General features: G+C 44.2%; 1 protein-coding gene across 1 annotated transcript in view; it reads right to left on the bottom strand.

Moving 5' to 3' along the window:
- Nucleotides 1–22,725, bottom strand: part of LOC137351494 (microtubule-associated serine/threonine-protein kinase 3-like) — a 307,891-nt gene that overhangs the window by 165,059 nt on the left and 120,107 nt on the right. The window contains exons 11-13 of the mRNA XM_068015943.1: nucleotides 21,098–21,301; nucleotides 20,380–20,606; nucleotides 13,324–13,446 (exon numbers count right to left, since the gene is read on the bottom strand). Of these exons, the coding sequence (XP_067872044.1) occupies nucleotides 13,324–13,446; nucleotides 20,380–20,606; nucleotides 21,098–21,301 (554 nt within the window). The remainder of the gene's footprint in view (nucleotides 1–13,323; nucleotides 13,447–20,379; nucleotides 20,607–21,097; nucleotides 21,302–22,725) is intronic.

Raw genomic sequence — 22,725 nt, 5'->3', positions numbered from 1 at the left:
GAGGATAGACACTGTTAGATTATGGAAAGTGGAGGGGATAGACACTGTTAGATTATGGAATGTGGAGAGGATAGACACTGTTAGATTATGGAAAGTGGAGGGGATAGACACTGTTAGATTATGGAATGTGGAGAGGATAGACACTGTTAGATTATGGAAAGTGGAGAGGATGGACACTGTTAGATTATGGAAAGTGGAGGGGATAGACACTGTTAGATTATGGAATGTGGAGAGGATAGACACTGTTAGATTATGGAAAGTGGAGGGGATAGACACTGTTAGATTATGGAATGTGGAGAGGATAGACACTGTTAGATTATGGAAAGTGGAGAGGATGGACACTGTTAGATTATGGAAAGTGGAGGGGATAGACACTGTTAGATTATGGAATGTGGAGGGGATAGACACTGTTAGATTATGGAATGGGGAGAGGATAGACACTTTTAGATTATGGAATGTGGAGGGGATAGACACTGTTAGATTATGGAATGAGGAGGGGATAGACACTGTTAGATTATGGAATGTGGAGGGGATAGACACTGTTAGATTATGGAATGAGGAGGGGATAGACACTGTTAGATTATGGAAAGTGGAGGGGATAGACACTGTTAGATTATGGAATGTGGAGGGGATAGACACTGTTAGATTATGGAATGAGGAGGGGATAGACACTGTTAGATTATGGAAAGTGGAGGGGATAGACACTGTTAGATCATGGAATGTGGAGGGGATAGACACTGTTAGATTATGGAATGAGGAGGGGATAGACACTGTTAGATTATGGAAAGTGGAGGGGATAGACACTGTTAGATCATGGAATGTGGAGAGGATAGACACTGTTAGATTATGGAAAGTGGAGAGGATAGACACTGTTAGATTATGGAAAGTGGAGGGGATAGACACTGTTAGATTATGGAATGTGGAGGGGATAGACACTGTTAGATTATGGAATGTGGAGAGGATAGACACTGTTAGATTATGGAATGTGGAGAGGATAGACACTGTTAGATTCTGGAATGAGGAGGGGATAGACACTGTTAGATTATGGAGTGAGGAGGGGATAGACACTGTTAGATTATGGAATGTGGAGGGGATAGACACTGTTAGATTATGGAATGTGGAGGGGATAGACACTGTTAGATTATGGAATGTGGAGGGGATAGACACTGTTAGATTATGGAGTGAGGAGGGGATAGACACTGTTAGATTATGGAATGTGGAGGGGATAGACACTGTTAGATTATGGAGTGAGGAGGGGATAGACACTGTTAGATTATGGAATGTGGAGGGGATAGACACTGTTAGATTATGGAATGTGGAGGGGATAGACACTGTTAGATTATGGAATGTGGAGGGGATAGACACTGTTAGATTATGGAATGAGGAGGGGATAGACACTGTTAGATTATGGAGTGAGGAGGGGATAGACACTGTTAGATTATGGAATGTGGAGGGGATAGACACTGTTAGATTATGGAATGTGGAGGGGATAGACACTGTTAGATTATGGAATGAGGAGGGGATAGACACTGTTAGATTATGGAGTGAGGAGGGGATAGACACTGTTAGATTATGGAATGTGGAGGGGATAGACACTGTTAGATTATGGAGTGAGGAGGGGATAGACACTGTTAGATTATGGAATGTGGAGGGGATAGACACTGTTAGATTATGGAATGTGGAGGGGATAGACACTGTTAGATTATGGAATGAGGAGGGGATAGACACTGTTAGATTATGGAGTGAGGAGGGGATAGACACTGTTAGATTATGGAATGTGGAGGGAATAGACACTGTTAGATTATGGAATGTGGAGAGGATAGACACTGTTAGATTATGGAATGAGGAGGGGATAGACACTGTTAGATTATGGAAAGTGGAGGGGATAGACACTGTTAGATTATGGAATGTGGAGAGGATAGACACTGTTAGATTATGGAAAGTGGAGAGGATAGACACTGTTAGATTATGGAAAGTGGAGGGGATAGACACTGTTAGATTCTGGAATGAGGAGGGGATAGACACTTTTAGATTATGGAATGTGGAGGGGATAGACACTGTTAGATTATGGAATGAGGAGGGGATAGACACTGTTAGATTATGGAAAGTGGAGGGGATAGACACTGTTAGATTATGGAATGTGGAGGGGATAGACACTGTTAGATTATGGAATGGGGAGAGGATAGACACTGTTAGATTATGGAAAGTGGAGAGGATAGACACTGTTAGATTATGGAAAGTGGAGGGGATAGACACTGTTAGATTCTGGAATGAGGAGGGGATAGACACTTTTAGATTATGGAATGTGGAGGGGATAGACACTGTTAGATTATGGAATGAGGAGGGGATAGACACTGTTAGATTATGGAATGTGGAGAGGATAGACACTGTTAGATTATGGAAAGTGGAGGGGATAGACACTGTTAGATTATGGAATGTGGAGGGGATAGACACTGTTAGATTATGGAATGTGGAGAGGACAGACACTGTTAGATTATGGAAAGTGGAGGGGATAGACACTGTTAGATTATGGAATGAGGAGGGGATAGACACTGTTAGATTATGGAAAGTGGAGGGGATAGACACTGTTAGATCATGGAATGTGGAGAGGATAGACACTGTTAGATTATGGAAAGTGGAGAGGATAGACTCTGTTAGATTATGGAAAGTGGAGGGGATAGACACTGTTAGATTATGGAAAGTGGAGGGGATAGACACTGTTAGATTATGGAATGTGGAGAGGATAGACACTGTTAGATTATGGAATGTGGAGAGGATAGACACTGTTAGATTCTGGAATGAGGAGGGGATAGACACTGTTAGATTATGGAGTGAGGAGGGGATAGACACTGTTAGATTATGGAATGTGGAGGGGATAGACACTGTTAGATTATGGAATGTGGAGGGGATAGACACTGTTAGATTATGGAGTGAGGAGGGGATAGACACTGTTAGATTATGGAATGTGGAGGGGATAGACACTGTTAGATTATGGAATGTGGAGGGGATAGACACTGTTAGATTATGGAATGTGGAGGGGATAGACACTGTTAGATTATGGAATGTGGAGGGGATAGACACTGTTAGATTATGGAATGAGGAGGGGATAGACACTGTTAGATTATGGAATGAGGAGGGGATGGACACTGTCAGATTATGGAATGTGGAGAGGATAGACACTGTTAGATTATGGAACGTGGAGGGGATAGACACTGTTAGATTATGGAATGAGGAGGGGATGGACACTGTCAGATTATGGAATGTGGAGAGGATAGACACTGTTAGATTATGGAATGTGGAGGGGATAGACACTGTTAGATTATGGCATGTGGAGAGGATAGACACTGTTAGAGTATGGAATGTGGAGGGGATAGACACTGTTAGATTATGGAATGTGGAGGGGATAGACACTGTTAGATTATGGAATGTGGAGGGGATAGGCACTGTTAGATTATGGAATGTGGAGGGGATAGACACGGTTAGATTACGGAATGTGGAGGGGATAAACACTGTTAGATTATGGAATGAGGAGGGGATAGACACTGTTAGATTATGGAGTGAGGAGGGGATCGACACTGTTAGATTATGGAATGAGGAGGGGATAGACACTGTTAGATTATGGAGTGAGGAGGGGATAGACACTGTTAGATTATGGAATGAGGAGGGGATAGACACTGTTAGATTATGGAATGAGGAGGGGATAGACACTGTTAGATTATGGAATGTGGAGGGGATAGACACTGTTAGATTATGGAATGAGGAGGGGATAGACACTGTTAGATTATGGAGTGAGGAGGGGATAGACACTGTTAGATTATGGAATGAGGAGGGGATAGACACTGTTAGATTATGGAATGAGGAGGGGATAGACACTGTTAGATTATGGAGTGAGGAGGGGATAGACACTGTTAGATTATGGAATGAGGAGGGGATAGACACTGTTAGATTATGGAGTGAGGATGGGATAGACACTGTTAGATTATGGAATGAGGAGGGGATAGACACTGTTAGATTATGGAATGAGGAGGGGATAGACACTGTTAGATTATGGAATGTGGAGGGGATAGACACTGTTAGATTATGGAATGAGGAGGGGATAGACACTGTTAGATTATGGAGTGAGGAGGGGATAGACACTGTTAGATTATGGAATGAGGAGGGGATAGACACTGTTAGATTATGGAATGAGGAGGGGATAGACACTGTTAGATTATGGAATGAGGAGGGGATAGACACTGTTAGATTATGGAATGAGGAGGGGATAGACACTGTTCGATTATGGAGTGAGAAGGGGAGAGAAACTGTCAGATTATGGAATGTGGAGGGGATAGACACTGTTAGGTTATGGAAAGTGGAGGGGATAGACACTGTTAGATTATGGAAAGTGGAGGGGATAGACACTGTTAGATTATGGAAAGTGGAGGGGATAGACACTGTTAGATTATGGAAAGTGGAGGGGATAGACACTGTTAGATTATGGAAAGTGGAGGGGATAGACACTGTTAGATTATGGAAAGTGGAGGGGATAGACACTGTTAGATTATGGAAAGTGGAGGGGATAGACACTGTTAGATTATGGAAAGTGGAGGGGATAGACACTGTTAGATTATGGAAAGTGGAGGGGATAGACACTGTTAGATTATGGAAAGTGGAGGGGATAGACACTGTTAGATTATGGAAAGTGGAGGGGATAGACACTGTTAGATTATGGAAAGTGGAGGGGATAGACACTGTTAGATTATGGAATGAGGAGGGGAGAGACACTGTTAGATTATGGAAAGTGGAGGGGATAGACACTGTTAGATTATGGAATGAGGAGGGGATAGACACTGTTAGATTATGGAAAGTGGAGGGGAGAGACACTGTCAGATTATGGAAAGTGGAGGGGAGAGACACTGTTAGATTATGGAAAGTGGAGGGGAGAGACACTGTCAGATTATGGAAAGTGGAGGGGATAGACACTGTTAGATTATGGAAAGTGGAGGGGATAGACACTGTTAGATTATGGAAAGTGGAGGGGATAGACACTGTTAGATTATGGAAAGTGGAGGGGATAGACACTGTTAGATTATGGAAAGTGGAGGGGATAGACACTGTTAGATTATGGAAAGTGGAGGGGATAGACACTGTTAGATTATGGAAAGTGGAGGGGATAGACACTGTTAGATTATGGAAAGTGGAGGGGATAGACACTGTTAGATTATGGAAAGTGGAGGGGATAGACACTGTTAGATTATGGAAAGTGGAGGGGATAGACACTGTTAGATTATGGAAAGTGGAGGGGATAGACACTGTTAGATTATGGAAAGTGGAGGGGATAGACACTGTTAGATTATGGAATGAGGAGGGGAGAGACACTGTTAGATTATGGAAAGTGGAGGGGATAGACACTGTTAGATTATGGAATGAGGAGGGGATAGACACTGTTAGATTATGGAAAGTGGAGGGGAGAGACACTGTCAGATTATGGAAAGTGGAGGGGAGAGACACTGTTAGATTATGGAATGTGGAGGGGATAGACACTGTTGGATTATGGAAAGTGGAGGGGATAGACACTGTTAGATTATGGAAAGTGGAGGGGATAGACACTGTTAGATTATGGAATGAGGAGGGGATAGACACTGTTAGATTATGGAAAGTGGAGGGGATAGACACTGTCAGATTATGGAAAGTGGAGGGGAGAGACACTGTTAGATTATGGAATGTGGAGGGGATAGACACTGTTGGATTATGGAATGAGGAGGGGAGAGACACTGTTAGATTATGGAATGAGGAGGGGATAGACACTGTTAGATTATGGAAAGTGGAGGGGAGAGACACTGTCAGATTATGGAAAGTGGAGGGGAGAGACACTGTTAGATTATGGAAAGTGGAGGGGATAGACACTGTTAGATTATGGAATGAGGAGGGGATAGACACTGTTAGATTATGGAAAGTGGAGGGGAGAGACACTGTCAGATTATGGAAAGTGGAGGGGAGAGACACTGTTAGATTATGGAATGTGGAGGGGATAGACACTGTTGGATTATGGAAAGTGGAGGGGATAAACACTGTTAGATTATGGAATGTGGAGGGGAGAGACACTGTTAGATTATGGAAAGTGGAGGGGATAGACACTGTTAGATTATGGAAAGTGGAGGGGATAGACACTGTTAGATTATGGAAAGTGGAGGGGATAGACACTGTTAGATTATGGAATGAGGAGGGGAGAGACACTGTTAGATTATGGAAAGTGGAGGGGATAGACACTGTTAGATTATGGAATGAGGAGGGGAGAGACACTGTTAGATTATGGAAAGTGGAGGGGATAGACACTGTTAGATTATGGAATGTGGAGGGGATAGACACTGTTGGATTATGGAAAGTGGAGGGGATAGACACTGTTAGATTATTGAAAGTGGAGGGGATAGACACTGTTAGATTATGGAATGAGGAGGGGAGAGACACTGTTAGATTATTGAAAGTGGAGGGGATAGACACTGTTAGATTATTGAAAGTGGAGGGGATAGACACTGTTAGATTATGGAATGAGGAGGGGAGAGACACTGTTAGATTATGGAAAGTGGAGGGGATAGACACTGTTAGATTATTGAAAGTGGAGGGGATAGACACTGTTAGATTATTGAAAGTGGAGGGGATAGACACTGTTAGATTATGGAATGAGGAGGGGAGAGACACTGTTAGATTATTGAAAGTGGAGGGGATAGACACTGTTAGATTATGGAATGAGGAGGGGAGAGACACTGTTAGATTATTGAAAGTGGAGGGGATAGACACTGTTAGATTATTGAAAGTGGAGGGGATAGACACTGTTAGATTATTGAAAGTGGAGGGGATAGACACTGTTAGATTATGGAATGAGGAGGGGAGAGACACTGTTAGATTATTGAAAGTGGAGGGGATAGACACTGTTAGATTATTGAAAGTGGAGGGGATAGACACTGTTAGATTATGGAATGAGGAGGGGAGAGACACTGTTAGATTATGGAAAGTGGAGGGGAGAGACACTGTTAGATTATGGAAAGTGGAGGGGAGAGACACTGTTAGATTATGGAAAGTGGAGGGGATAGACACTGTTAGATTATGGAATGTGGAGGGGATAGACACTGTTAGATTATGGAAAGTGGAGGGGATAGACACTGTTAGATTATGGAAAGTGGAGGGGATAGACACTGTTAGATTATGGAATGAGGAGGGGATAGACACTGTTAGATTATGGAATGTGGAGAGGATAGACACTGTTAGATTATGGAAAGTGGAGGGGATAGACACTGTTAGATTATGGAATGAGGAGGGGATAGACACTGTTAGATTATGGAAAGTGGAGGGGATAGACACTGTTAGATTATGGAATGAGGAGGGGATAGACACTGTTAGATTATGGAATGAGGAGGGGATAGACACTGTTAGATTATGGAAAGTGGAGGGGATAGACACTTAGATTATGGAATGAGGAGGGGATAGACACTGTCAGATTATGGAAAGTGGAGGGGATAGACACTGTTAGATTATGGAATGAGGAGGGGATAGACACTGTTAGATTATGGAATGAGGAGGGGATAGACACTGTTAGATTGTGGAAAGTGGAGGGGATAGACACTGTTAGATTATGGAATGAGGAGGGGATAGACACTGTTAGATTATGGAATGAGGAGGGGATAGACACTGTTAGATTATGGAATGAGGAGGGGATAGACACTGTTAGATTATGGAATGAGGAGGGGATAGACACTGTTAGATTATGTAAAGTGGAGGGGATAGACACTGTTAGATTATGGAATGAGGAGGGGATAGACACTGTTAGATTATGGAATGAGGAGGGGATAGACACTGTTAGATTATGGAATGAGGAGGGGATAGACACTGTTAGATTATGGAGTGAGGAGGGGAGAGACACTGTCAGATTATGGAAAGTGGAGGGGATAGACACTGTTAGATTATGGAATGTGGAGGGGATAGACACTGTTAGATTATGGAAAGTGGAGGGGATAGACACTGTTAGATTATGGAAAGTGGAGAGGATAGACACTGTTAGATTATGGAAAGTGGAGGGGATAGACACTGTTAGATTATGGAAAGTGGAGGGGATAGACACTGTTAGATTATGGAAAGTGGAGAGGATAGACACTGTTAGATTATGGAATGAGGAGGGGAGAGACACTGTTAGATTATGGAAAGTGGAGGGGATAGACACTGTTAGATTATGGAAAGTGGAGGGGATAGACACTGTTAGATTATGGAAAGTGGAGAGGATAGACACTGTTAGATTATGGAAAGTGGAGGGGATAGACACTGTTAGATTATGGAAAGTGGAGGGGATAGACACTGTTAGATTATGGAAAGTGGAGAGGATAGACACTGTTAGATTATGGAATGAGGAGGGGAGAGACACTGTTAGATTATGGAAAGTGGAGGGGATAGACACTGTTAGATTATGGAAAGTGGAGGGGATAGACACTGTTAGATTATGGAAAGTGGAGGGGATAGACACTGTTAGATTATGGAAAGTGGAGGGGATAGACACTGTTAGATTATGGAAAGTGGAGGGGATAGACACTGTTAGATTATGGAAAGTGGAGGGGATAGACACTGTTATATTATGGAAAGTGGAGGGGATAGACACTGTTAGATTATGGAATGAGGAGGGGATAGACACTGTTAGATTATGGAAAGTGGAGGGGATAGACACTGTTAGATTATGGAAAGTGGAGGGGATAGACACTGTTAGATTATGGAAAGTGGAGGGGATAGACACTGTTATATTATGGAAAGTGGAGGGGATAGACACTGTTATATTATGGAAAGTGGAGGGGATAGACACTGTTAGATTATGGAATGAGGAGGGGATAGACACTGTTAGATTATGGAAAGTGGAGGGGATAGACACTGTTAGATTATGGAAAGTGGAGGGGATAGACACTGTTAGATTATGGAAAGTGGAGGGGATAGACACTGTTAGATTATGGAAAGTGGAGGGGATAGACACTGTTATATTATGGAAAGTGGAGGGGATAGACACTGTTAGATTATGGAATGAGGAGGGGATAGACACTGTTAGATTGTGGAATGAGGAGGGGATAGACACTGTTAGATTATGGAATGAGGAGGGGAGAGACACTGTTAGATTATGGAATGAGGAGGGGAGAGACACTGTTAGATTATGGAAAGTGGAGGGGAGAGACACTGTTAGATTATGGAATGAGGAGGGGATAGACACTGTTAGATTATGGAAATGGGAGGGGAGAGACACTGTTAGATTATGGAATGAGGAGGGGATAGACACTGTTAGATTATGGAAAGTGGAGGGGATAGACACTGTTAGATTATGGAAAGTGGAGGGGATAGACACTGTTAGATTATGGAAAGTGGAGGGGATAGACACTGTTAGATTATGGAATGAGGAGGGGAGAGACACTGTTAGATTATGGAATGAGGAGGGGATAGACACTGTTAGATTATGGAAAGTGGAGGGGATAGACACTGTTAGATTATGGAAAGTGGAGGGGATAGACACTGTTAGATTATGGAAAGTGGAGGGGATAGACACTGTTAGATTATGGAAAGTGGAGGGGATAGACACTGTTAGATTATGGAAAGTGGAGGGGATAGACACTGTTAGATTATGGAATGAGGAGGGGAGAGACACTGTTAGATTATGGAATGAGGAGGGGATAGACACTGTTAGATTATGGAAAGTGGAGGGGATAGACACTGTTAGATTATGGAAAGTGGAGGGGATAGACACTGTTAGATTATGGAAAGTGGAGGGGATAGACACTGTTAGATTATGGAAAGTGGAGGGGATAGACACTGTTAGATTATGGAATGAGGAGGGGAGAGACACTGTTAGATTATGGAATGAGGAGGGGATAGACACTGTTAGATTATGGAAAGTGGAGGGGATAGACACTGTTAGATTATGGAAAGTGGAGGGGATAGACACTGTTAGATTATGGAATGAGGAGGGGAGAGACACTGTTAGATTATGGAATGAGGAGGGGATAGACACTGTTAGATTATGGAAAGTGGAGGGGATAGACACTGTTAGATTATGGAAAGTGGAGGGGATAGACACTGTTAGATTATGGAATGAGGAGGGGAGAGACACTGTTAGATTATGGAAAGTGGAGGGGATAGACACTGTTAGATTATGGAAAGTGGAGGGGATAGACACTGTTAGATTATGGAAAGTGGAGGGGATAGACACTGTTAGATTATGGAAAGTGGAGGGGATAGACACTGTTAGATTATGGAATGTGGAGGGGATAGACACTGTTAGATTATGGAAAGTGGAGGGGATAGACACTGTTAGATTATGGAAAGTGGAGGGGATAGACACTGTTAGATTATGGAAAGTGGAGGGGATAGACACTGTTAGATTATGGAAAGTGGAGGGGATAGACACTGTTAGATTATGGAAAGTGGAGGGGATAGACACTGTTAGATTATGGAATGAGGAGGGGAGAGACACTGTTAGATTATGGAAAGTGGAGGGGATAGACACTGTTAGATTATGGAAAGTGGAGGGGATAGACACTGTTAGATTATGGAAAGTGGAGGGGATAGACACTGTTAGATTATGGAAAGTGGAGGGGATAGACACTGTTAGATTATGGAATGTGGAGGGGATAGACACTGTTAGATTATGGAAAGTGGAGGGGATAGACACTGTTAGATCATGGAATGTGGAGAGGATAGACACTGTTAGATTATGGAAAGTGGAGAGGATAGACACTGTTAGATTATGGAAAGTGGAGGGGAGAGACACTGTTAGATTATGGAAAGTGGAGGGGAGAGACACTGTTAGATTATGGAATGAGGAGGGGATAGACACAGTTAGATTATGGAATGAGGAGGGGATAGACACAGTTAGATTATGGAATGAGGAGGGGATAGACACTGTTAGATTATGGAATGAGGAGGGGATAGACACTGTTAGATTATGGAAAGTGGAGGGGATAGACACTGTTAGATTATGGAAAGTGGAGGGGATAGACACTGTTAGATTATGGAATGAGGAGGGGAGAGACACTGTTAGATTATGGAAAGTGGAGGGGAGAGACACTGTTAGATTATGGAAAGTGGAGGGGAGAGACACTGTTAGATTATGGAATGAGGAGGGGATAGACACTGTTAGATTATGGAATGAGGAGGGGATAGACACTGTTAGATTATGGAAAGTGGAGGGGATAGACACTGTTATATTATGGAAAGTGGAGGGGATAGACACTGTTAGATTATGGAATGAGGAGGGGAGAGACACTGTTAGATTATGGAAAGTGGAGGGGATAGACACTGTTAGATTATGGAATGAGGAGGGGATAGACACTGTCAGATTATGGAAAGTGGAGGGGATAGACACTGTTAGATTATGGAATGTGGAGGGGATAGACACTGTCAGATTATGGAAAGTGGAGGGGAGAGACACTGTTAGATTATGGAATGAGGAGGGGATAGACACTGTTAGATTATGGAAAGTGGAGGGGATAGACACTGTTAGATTATGGAAAGTGGAGGGGATAGACACTGTTAGATTATCGAAAGTGGAGGGGATAGACACTGTTAGATTATGGAAAGTGGAGGGGATAGACACTGTTAGATTATGGAAAGTGGAGGGGATAGACACTGTTAGATTATGGAAAGTGGAGGGGATAGACACTGTTAGATTATGGAAAGTGGAGGGGATAGACACTGTTAGATTATGGAAAGTGGAGGGGATAGACACTGTTAGATTATGGAAAGTAGAGGGGATAGACACTGTTAGATTATGGAATGAGGAGGGGAGAGACACTGTTAGATTATGGAAAGTGGAGGGGAGAGACACTGTTAGATTATGGAAAGTGGAGGGGAGAGACACTGTTAGATTATGGAATGAGGAGGGGATAGACACTGTCAGATTATGGAAAGTGGAGGGGATAGACACTGTTAGATTATGGAATGTGGAGGGTATAGACACTGTTAGATTATGGAAAGTGGAGGGGATAGACACTGTTAGATTATGGAATGAGGAGGGGATAGACACTGTCAGATTATGGAAAGTGGAGGGGATAGACACTGTTAGATTATGGAATGAGGAGGGGATAGACACTGTCAGATTATGGAAAGTGGAGGGGATAGACACTGTTAGATTATGGAATGAGGAGGGGATAGACACTGTCAGATTATGGAAAGTGGAGGGGATAGACACTGTTAGATTATGGAATGAGGAGGGGATAGACACTGTTAGATTATGGAATGAGGAGGGGATAGACACTGTTAGATTATGGAAAGTGGAGGGGATAGACACTGTTAGATTATGGAATGAGGAGGGGATAGACACTGTTAGATTATGGAATGTGGAGGGGATAGACACTGTTAGATTATGGAATGAGGAGGGGATAGACACTGTTAGATTATGGAAAGTGGAGGGGATAGACACTGTTAGATTATGGAATGTGGAGGGGATAGACACTGTTAGATTATGGAATGAGGAGTGGATAGACACTGTCAGATTATGGAAAGTGGAGGGGATAGACACTGTTAGATTATGGAATGTGGAGGGGATAGACACTGTTAGATTATGGAATGAGGAGGGGATAGACACTGTTAGATTATGGAATGAGGAGGGGATAGACACTGTTAGATTATGGAATGAGGAGGGGATAGACACTGTTAGATTATGGAATGAGGAGGGGATAGACACAGTTAGATTATGGAATGAGGAGGGGATAGACACTGTTAGATTATGGAATGAGGAGGGGATAGACACTGTTAGATTATGGAAAGTGGAGGGGATAGACACTGTTAGATTATGGAAAGTGGAGAGGATAGACACTGTTAGATTATGGAATGTGGAGGGGATAGACACTGTTAGATTATGGAATGACGAGGGGATAGACACTGTTAGATTATGGAATGAGGAGGGGATAGACACTGTTAGATTATGGAAAGTGGAGGGGATAGACACTGTTAGATTATGGAAAGTGGAGAGGATAGACACTGTTAGATTATGGAATGTGGAGGGGATAGACACTGTTAGATTATGGAATGACGAGGGGATAGACACTGTTAGATTATGGAATGAGGAGGGGATAGACACTGTTAGATTATGGAATGTGGAGGGGATAGACACTGTTAGATTATGGAATGAGGAGGGGATAGACACTGTTAGATTATGGAATGAGGAGGGGATAGACACTGTTGGATTATGGAATGAGGAGGGGATAGACATTGTTAGATTATGGAATGACGAGGGGATAGACACTGTTAGATATTGATTGGTTGCACATCCTGTACAGTGAATCACAATAAACTCATACTGTTGAGTCAGATGACATTAAATACCTTCAGAAGGAGTTCCACCACATCTGTGTGCACAAGTCCCAGCACTGATTCTCCATTGATATGTGTGATGAGGTCACCGGCACCCAATCCTGCCTCATGAGCTGGACTTCCTTCTTCTACACTCTGCAACAAAGCAAAATAACAGCTAGATACAAAACTTGAAAGGCTTAAACATTTTTTTTATTCGTTCATGGGATGTGGGCATTGCTGGCTAGGTGAGCATTTTTTGCCCACCGCTACATTTACTAATGGTTCCTACACTTTATGTTCAACATCTTGTTCATTGATCACAAAACTAAAGGATCAGGACTAAGGTGTTTTCTCCATCTGTGTGCCATGCATTGCTGCAACAATCCTTTTCCATTCCCTCATTATCTCTGGTGCTCGCTCTAACTTCACTCAAGCACTAACTTGAGCTCATTCAAAACTCCAATCCCCACATCCACCCCTGCACTGAATCCCAATCCCTCACACCCCATCTCCCCTGCACCCCCACCCCCCCGCCAAAGTACCCCGTTTCAAAATCCTCATCCTTATTTACAAATCTTCCCATGGCAGTGACCCACTCTCTTACTTACTTTACACCTTCGAATGTGACCTTCTCAACCCATTATCCTGTTTGCTCTGACATTTCCTTCAGCTGTTTGGGAAGTTGCTCCTAAACCTCTCACCTTCTCTCTGTATCTCAATGGCTACTGGTACAACCTAGCTTCCCAACTAGGTTTTCCAGCACCTGCCTGACTCTGACACAGTTCATTATCAGTTTCTCTTCTGTACAGTCATTTGGGGTTTTCCACATTCAATGTGCTGTTTGTTCTTAAATGGTAATATATATAATATAAAATGCTGTATTATTGCCTCACATTAGAATATTTATTTCTGTGGTTTGTGATTTGTGTGCAGTATGATTCTGAATTTCCAATATATGCTCCCGGATGGTAAATCTCTTACTGGCAGCTCAAAGTCAGACAATTACTCTATTCTCTTGGATAATACCCTGTCCCTACATCTGAGCCCGGACCATGGATCTACTCCCATGTCTACACCTGTACCTGACCCAAGGTGGCAAGTCGGTGAGTCAAGAATGAGGGGGCTCAATCTTAAAATTAAGCCAGACCATTCAGGAATGAAAGAAATCGAGAGCATTTTCATCCACACAAAGTGTAGTGGAAATCTGGATATTGCTCCCCAAAAGGCTGTGGATGCTGGGGGTCAGTTGGAGCTTTCAGGACTGAGATGGGTAGATTTCTGTTCAGTCAGGGTATCTAGGGATCTGGAGAAAAGGTGGGATAATGGAGTTGAGCTGCAAATCAGTCAGGATCTGAGTTACATTGAATCTCCAGCACAGAAACAGGCCATTTGGCCCAACTCGTCTATGCCAGTGTTTCTGCTCCACTCGAGCCTCCTCCTACCCCTCTTCATCTAACTCCCCAAAATATCCTTCTGTTTCTTTCTTCCTCTTCTGTTTATCTCACTTCCCCTTAAATGTATCTCTGCTAATCATCTCAATTACTCCTTGTGGTAGCAAGTTCCACATTCTCACCATTCTCAGATTAAAGAGGTTTTAGCTGAATTCTTTTTTTCATTCATTCGTGGGATGTGGGCGTCGCTGGCCAGGCCAGCATTTATTGCCCATCCCTAATTGCCCTCGAGAAGGTGGTGGTGAGCTGCCTTCTTGAACCGCTGCTGTCTATGTGGGGTAGGTATACCCACAGTGCTGTTAGGAAGGGAGTTCCAGGATTTTGACCCAGCGACAGTGAAGAAACAGCGATATAGTTCCAAGTCAGGATGGTGTGTGACTTGGAGGGGAACCTGCAGGTGGTGATGTTCCCATGTATTTGCTGCCCTTGTCCTTCTAGTTGGTAGAGATTGTGGGTTTGGAAGGTGCTGTCTAACGAGCCTTGGTGCATTGCTGCAGTGCATCCTGTAGCTGGTACACACTGTTGCCACTGTGTGTTGGCGGTGAAGGGAGTGAATGTTTGTAGATGGGCTGCCAATCAAGTGGGCTGGATGATATTGAGCTTCTTGAGTGTTGTTGGAGCTGCACCCATCCAGGCAAGTGCAGAGTATTCCATCACACTCCTGACTTGTGCCTTGCAGATGGTGGACAGACTTTGGGGAGTCAGGAGGTGAGTTACTCACCGCAAGATTCCTAGCCTCTGACCTGCTCTTGTAGCCACGGTCTTTATATGGCTACTCCAGTTCAGTTTCTGGTTAATGGTAACACCCAGGATGTTGATAGTGGGGGATTCAGCGATGGTAATGCCATTGAATATCAAGGGGAGATGGTTAGATTCTCTCTTGTTGGAGATGGTCATTGCCTGGCACTTGTGTGGCACAAATGTTACTTGCCACTTATCAACCCCAGCCTGGATATTGTCCAGGTCTTGCTGCATTTCTACACGGACTGCTTCAGTATCTGAGGAGTCGCGAATGGTGCTGAACATTGTACAATCAACAGTGAACATTAGAGGCGTGCAAAGAAAACCCGACTCAAGTCCGAATGCTGGACCCGGAAGCCCGACTTGACCCGAACCCGACATATGCTGTCGGACCCCGTTGGGGTTAGTTCGGGTAGCAGGGCTTTACCCATGTCCTGATGTATAGGCCTGCCACCCGACCCGACCCCGATGACATGTGTTGGGTTCGGGTCGGCTCGGATTTCCAGGTCCGGAATTCGGCCTCGCGTCAAGTTTCCTTTGCACACCTCTAGCGAACATCCCCACTGTAAATCAACATCTGACATGTGGGAGTCTTTCAAATGTCAGCTGATTAGAATCCAGGACCAGCATGTTCCTGTGAGGAAGAAAGATAAGTTTGGCAAGTTTCGGGAAGCTTGGATAACGCGGGACATTGTGAGCCTAGTCAAAAAGAAAAAGGAAGAATTTGTAAGGGCTGGAAGGCTAGGAACAGATGAAGCACTTGAGGAATACAAAGACAGTAGGAAGGAATTTAAGTAAGGAGTCAGGAGGGCTAAAAGGGGTCATGAAAAGTCATTGGCAAACAGGATTAAGGAAAATCCCAAGGCTTTTTATACGCATATAAAGAGCAAGAGGGTAACCAGGGAAAGGGTTGGCCCACTCAAGGACAGAGATGGGAATCTACGTGTGGAGCCAGAGGAAATGGGCGAGGTGCTAAATGAGTACTTTGCATCAGTATTCACCAAAGAGAAGGACTTGGTGGATGATGAGCCGAGGGAAGGGAGTGTAGATAATCTCAGTAGTCTCATTATCAAAAAGGAGGAGGTGTTGGGTGTCTTGCAAAGCATTAAGGTAGATAAGTCCCCAGGGCCTGATGGGATCTACCCCAGAATACTGAGGGAGGCAAGGGAGGAAATTGCTGGGGCCTTGACAGAAATCTTTGTATCCTCATTGGTTACAGGTGAGGTCCCAGAGGACTGGAGAATAGCCAATGTTGTTCCTTTGTTTAAGAAGGGTGGCAAGGATAATCCAGGAAATTATAGGCCGGTGAGCCTTACGTCAGTGGTGGGGAAACTATTAGAGAGGATTATTCGGGACAGGATTTACTCCCATTTGGAAACAAACAAACTTATTGGTGAGAGACAGCATGGTTTTGTGAAGGGGAGGTCGTGTCTTACTAATTGGATTGAGTTTTTTGAGGAAGTGACGAAGATGATTGATGAAGGAAGGGCAGTGGATGTTATCGAGATGGACTTTAGTAAAGCCTTTGACAAGGTCCCGCATGGCAGACTGGTACAAAAGGTGAAGTCACACGGGATCAGAGGTGAGCTGGCAAGATGGATACAGAACTGGCTTGGTCATAGACGACAGAGGGTATCAGTGGATGGGTGTTTTTCTGAATGGAGGGATGTGACTAGTGGTGTTCCGCAGGGATCAGTGCTGGGACCTTTGCTGTTTGTAGAATATATAAATGATTTGGAGGAAAATGTAGCTGGTCTGATTAGTAAGTTTGCGGACGACACAAAGGTTGGTGGAGTTGCGGATAATGATGAGGATTGTCAGAGGATACAGCAGGATATAGATCGGTTGGAGACTTGGGCGGAGAAATGGCAGATGGAGTTTAATCCGGACAAATGTGAGGTAATGCATTTTGGAAGGTCTAATGCAGGTGGGAGGTATACAGTAAATGGCAGAACCTTTAGGAGTATTGACAGGCAGAGAGATCTGGGCGTACAGGTCCACAGGTCACTGAAAGTGGCAACGCAGGTGGATAAGGTAGTCAAGAAGGCAAACGGCATGCTTGCCTTCATCAGTCGGAGCATAGAGTATAAAAATTGGCAAGTCATGTTGCAGCTGTACAGAACCTTAGTTAGGCCACACTTAGAATATTGCGTGCAATTCTGGTCGCCACACTATCAGAAGGACGTGGAGGCTTTGGAGAGGGTACAGAGGAGGTTTACCAGGATGTTGCCTGGTCTGGAGGGCATTAGCTATGAGGAGAGGTTGGAAAAACTCAGATTGTTTTCACTGGAACGACGGAGGTGGAGGGGCGACATGATAGAGGTTTACAAAGTTATGAGCGGTATGGACAGAGTGGATTGTCAGAAGCTTTTTCCCAGGGTGGAAGAGTCAGTTACTAGGGGACATAGGTTTAAGGTGCGAGGGGCAAAATTTAGAGGGGATGTGCGAGGCAAGTTTTTTACACAGAGGGTGGTGAGTGCCTGGAACTTGCTGCCAGGGGAGGTGGTGGAAGCAGATACGATAGCGACGTTTAAGAGACATCTTGACAAATACACGAATAGGAAGGGAATGGAGGGATATGGGCCCCAGAAGTGCAGAAGGTGTTAGTTTAGGCAGGCATCAAGATCGGCGCAGGCTTGGAGGGCCGAATGGCCTGTTCCTGTGCTGTACAGCTCTTTGTTCTTTGTTTGTTCTTTTTTCTGATCTTATGATTGAAGGGAGGTCATTGATGAAGCAGCTGAAGATGATTGTGCCTAGGACACCACCCTGAGGAACTCTTGCACAGTGATGTCCTGGGACTGAGGTAATTGACCTCCAACAACCACAACCATCTTCCTTTGCGCTGGGAACGACTCCAATCAGCGGAGAATTTTCCCCGATTCCCATTGACTCCAGTTTTGCTAGGACTCCTTGATGCCATACTCAGTCAAATGCTGCCTTGATGTCAAGGGCAGTCACTCTCACCTCACCTCTTGAGTTCAGCTCTTTTGTCCATGTTTGAACCAAGGCTGTAATGAGGTCAGGAGCTGAATGGCCCTGGCAGAACCCAAACTGAGAGTCACTGAGCAGGTTATTGCTAAGTAAGTGCCGCTTGATAGCACTGTCGACGACACCTTCCATCACTTTACTGATTACTGTGAGTGGACTAATGAGGCGGTAATTGGCTGGGTTGGACTTGTCCTACTTTTTGTGTACAGGACATATCTGGGAAATTTTCCACATTACCAGGTAGATGCCAGTGTTGTAACAGTACAGTGGCTAGGGGCGCGGCAAGTTCTGGAGCACAGGTCTTCAGTACTATTGCCGGAATGTTGTCAGGGCCCATAGCCTTTGTAGTATCGAGTGCCTTCAGTCATTTCTTGACATCACATGGAGTGAATCGAATTGGCTGAAGTCTGGCATCTGTGATGCTGGGGACTGTAGTAGGAGGCCGAGTGGGTTCATCAACTTAGCACTTCTGGCTGACGATTGTTGCAAATGCTTCAGCCTTATCGTTTGCACTGATGTGCTGGGCTCCCCCATTATTGAGGATGGGGATATTTGTGGAGCCACCTCCTCCAGTTAGTTTAATTGTCCACCACCATTCACGAATGAATGTGGCAGGACTGCAGAGCTTAGATCTGATCCGTTGTTTATTGGATCGCTTAGCTCTGTCTATCGCATGCTGCCTTTGCTGTTTGGCATGTAAGTAGTCCTGGGTTGTAGCTTCACCAGGTTGACACCTCATTTTGAGGTATGCCTGGTGCTGCTCCTGGCATGCCCTCCTGCACTCTTCATTGAACCAGGGTTGATCCCTTGGCTTGATGGTAATGGTAGAGTGGGGGATATGCCGGGCCATGAGGTTACAGATTGTGATTAAGTACAATTCGGCTGCTGCTGATGGCCCACAGTGCCTCATGGATGCCCAGTTTTGCATTGCTAGATCCGTTCGAATACTATCCCATTTAGCACGGTGATAGTGCCACACAACACGATGGAGAGTATCCTCAATGTGAAGACAGGAATCCGTCTCCACAAGGACTGTGCTGTGGTCACTCCACCAATACTGTCAAGGACAGATGCATCCGGCAGGCAGATTGGTGAGGACGAGATCAAGTATATTTTTTCCTTTTGTTGGTTCCCTCACCACCTACCGCAGACCCAGTCCAGTAGCTATGTCCTTTAGGACTCGGCCAGTTCGGTCTGTGGTGGTGCTACTGAGTCACTCTTGGTGATGGACATTGAAGTCCCCCAACCAGAGTACATTCTGTGCCTTTGCCACCCTCAGTGCTTCCTCCAAATGGTGTTTAACATGGAGGAGTACTGAGTCATCAGCTGAGGAAGGGCGGTAGGTGGTAATCAGCAGGAGGTTTCTTTGCCCATGTTTGACCTGATGCCATGAGACTTCATGGAGTCCGGAGTCGATGTTGAGGACTCCCAGGGTAACTCTCTCCCGACTGTATACCACTGTACCGCCACCTCTGGTGGGTCTGTCCTGCCGGTGGGACAGGAAATACCCCGGGATGGTGATGGCGGTATCTGAGACACTGTCTGTAAGGTATGATTCCGTGAGTATAACTATGTCAGGCTGTTGCTTGACTAGTCTGTGGGACAGTTCTCCCAACTTTGACACAAGCCCCCAAATGTTAATAAAGATGACTTTGCAGGGTCGACAGGGCTGGGTATGCCGTTGTCGTTTCCGGTGCCTAGGTTGATGCCGGGTGGTCTGTCCGGTTTCATTCCTTAGTGATTTTTTGATTTTTGATTTATTAGTTACTATCTTATAGTTATGGTCCCTAGTTTTAGTATCCCCCAGCTGGATGACAGTGGAGAGGCATTAGAGGAGGATGTTCCTTGATCAGACTCAGATCCTAAGTCTCTTTCTGGCCCAGACCCTAATTAGTTCTATTCTTACCCAGACCATATGGTGCACAGTATACACATCACTGTCTCCCACATAAACTCGAATTGCTCGCAATGTGAATCCAAACTTCTTTCCAGAACTGTGAATAATTATTGGAGGCCGCAGACTTGTGATGTTCAATGAGTGGTCACGACTTGGTGAGGAGTCTCTGGATGAAGGATTTGATGAAAGAGACCGTGGAGATACTGGACCAACCAGTGGCGCAGAGCCAAACTCATCTGAAAAAAGGAAATAATTTAGATCTGTCAGAAATTGCTTATTGATCAATGAATTGTTTGAGAGAAATCTACACTTAGCTAACTGCTTTGAACAAGCCCACTTCACACCCTGCCACCTAGTCTAAGAGATCTGTATCAGAAGGCTGGGCTGTTTGGGGAATATAGGGCTGGAGGACATTGAGCACATGATGCGGCTGAGGGCGGGGATGAACATGAAGATAAAGATGGAAATTGTAAACTTAAGGTATTGGCTAATGGGAGCCAATAGGAGAGGACAGAACCCAGAGTTCCAAACAGCAAGTCCCAGAGTCCCTACTCCCAATGATCCCCCTGAGCCAATACATTCCCAAAAACTACCAGGGACCAGCAGCTTGAGATCTGCTCCCTAATCTTTTCTCAGTTTCTTGAAGGAGTGCAAATGAGGTTGTGAGGCAATTTTCTTACTTTCCACCTATAATTTACATCTCAGATCCATTCAAACTCCTGCTTACCAGGTGTGATAATAAGTGAGAGGGCACTGATGGATGACGATTTGGGAACTGTATTTCCAGTGGCCTTCCTGTTCTTCTCTGTGCTTTCAAAGTGACCCTCGATTTTGTGAGTTGTTGTGGGGTGCAGTCCTTTTGGGGTTGAGCTTCTGTGCCCCACACTGTTGCTACGCACACGCATGAGATTAATACTGCTGGCAAGAACATCTGAAAAACAATCAGCCCAACAGCAATTCAAACTGCAGCCCAGTGGCTCCCAGTAAAGAGTTCCAATATACAATGAGCCGCTAAAATAATCTAACCATTAAAATAAAATCATATGATTGATTGAAAAACAATGATCCACCACAGCAACATATGATTCTGCAGTTGTTGTTTGCGTTTGGTTACAGTTCACGATGGTAATAGTTTATACATGGGATCAGTTTGTGTTTAGCAATAGCTTGCATATGTTTGTGATTTCCATATGGTTATAGAATTATCAAAGTTGACAGTACAGGAGAAGGCCATTCGACTCACCATTCTTGTGCCAGTTCTTTGAAAGATCTTTTTCCCCATAGCCCAGCAAATTAATTCTCTTCAAGTACATACCTGATTAATTTTTGGAAGTTCTGATGAAATCTGATTTCACCGCATTTCAGGTCATGCGTTCCAGATCTTAACAACCGTCTGTAAGGAAACAATCTCTCCTTATTTCCCCTCTACTTCTTCTGCCAATTATTTTAAATCCATGTCCTCTGGTTACCAACCACATGTTCAGGAACAGTTTTTCCTGACTTGCTCTATCACAGCACTTCATAATTTGGAATACCACTATTAGGTTTTCCCTTTACCTACTCAGGTCTAAGGAGAACAACCCAGCTTCTCCAATCTGTCCACACAACTGAAGTCCCTGGTTCCTGGTCTCATTCTGGTAGCTTCAGATTTATGAATAAGCACCTCCAGGTCCATCTGCTCTTGTACCACCCTCAACATAGTACCGTTTAGATTAGACTGCCTCCCTCAACATAGTACCATTTAGATTAGACTGCCTCCCTCAACATAGTACCATTTAGATTAGACTGCCTCTCTCAACATAGTACCATTTAGATTAGACGGCCTCCCTCAACATAGTACCATTTAGATTAGACTGCCTCTCTCAACATAGTACCATTTAGATTAGACGGCCTCCCTCAACATAGTACCATTTAGATTAGACTGCCTCTCTCAACATAGTACCATTTAGATTAGACTGCCTCTCTCAACATAGTACCATTTAGATTAGACTGCCTCTCTCAACATAGTACCATTTAGATTAGACTGCCTCCCTCAACATAGTACCATTTAGATTAGACTGCCTCCCTCAACATCGTACCATTTAGATTAGACTGCCTCTCTCAACATAGTACCATTTAGATTAGACTGCCTCTCTCAACATAGTACCATTTAGATTAGACTGCCTCCCTCAACATAGTACCATTTAGATTAGACTGCCTCTCTCAACATAGTACCGTTTAGATTAGACTGCCTCCCTCAACATAGTACCATTTAGATTAGACTGCCTCTCTCAACATAGTACCATTTAGATTAGACGGCCTCCCTCAACATAGTACCATTTAGATTAGACTGCCTCTCTCAACATAGTACCATTT

This window comes from Heterodontus francisci, chromosome 36 (assembly GCF_036365525.1).
Source record: "Heterodontus francisci isolate sHetFra1 chromosome 36, sHetFra1.hap1, whole genome shotgun sequence".
Classification (NCBI taxonomy): Eukaryota; Metazoa; Chordata; class Chondrichthyes; order Heterodontiformes; family Heterodontidae; genus Heterodontus; species Heterodontus francisci.
Note: the sequence above shows the minus strand (reverse complement) of the source record. Positions and strands in the feature narration are given on the sequence as shown.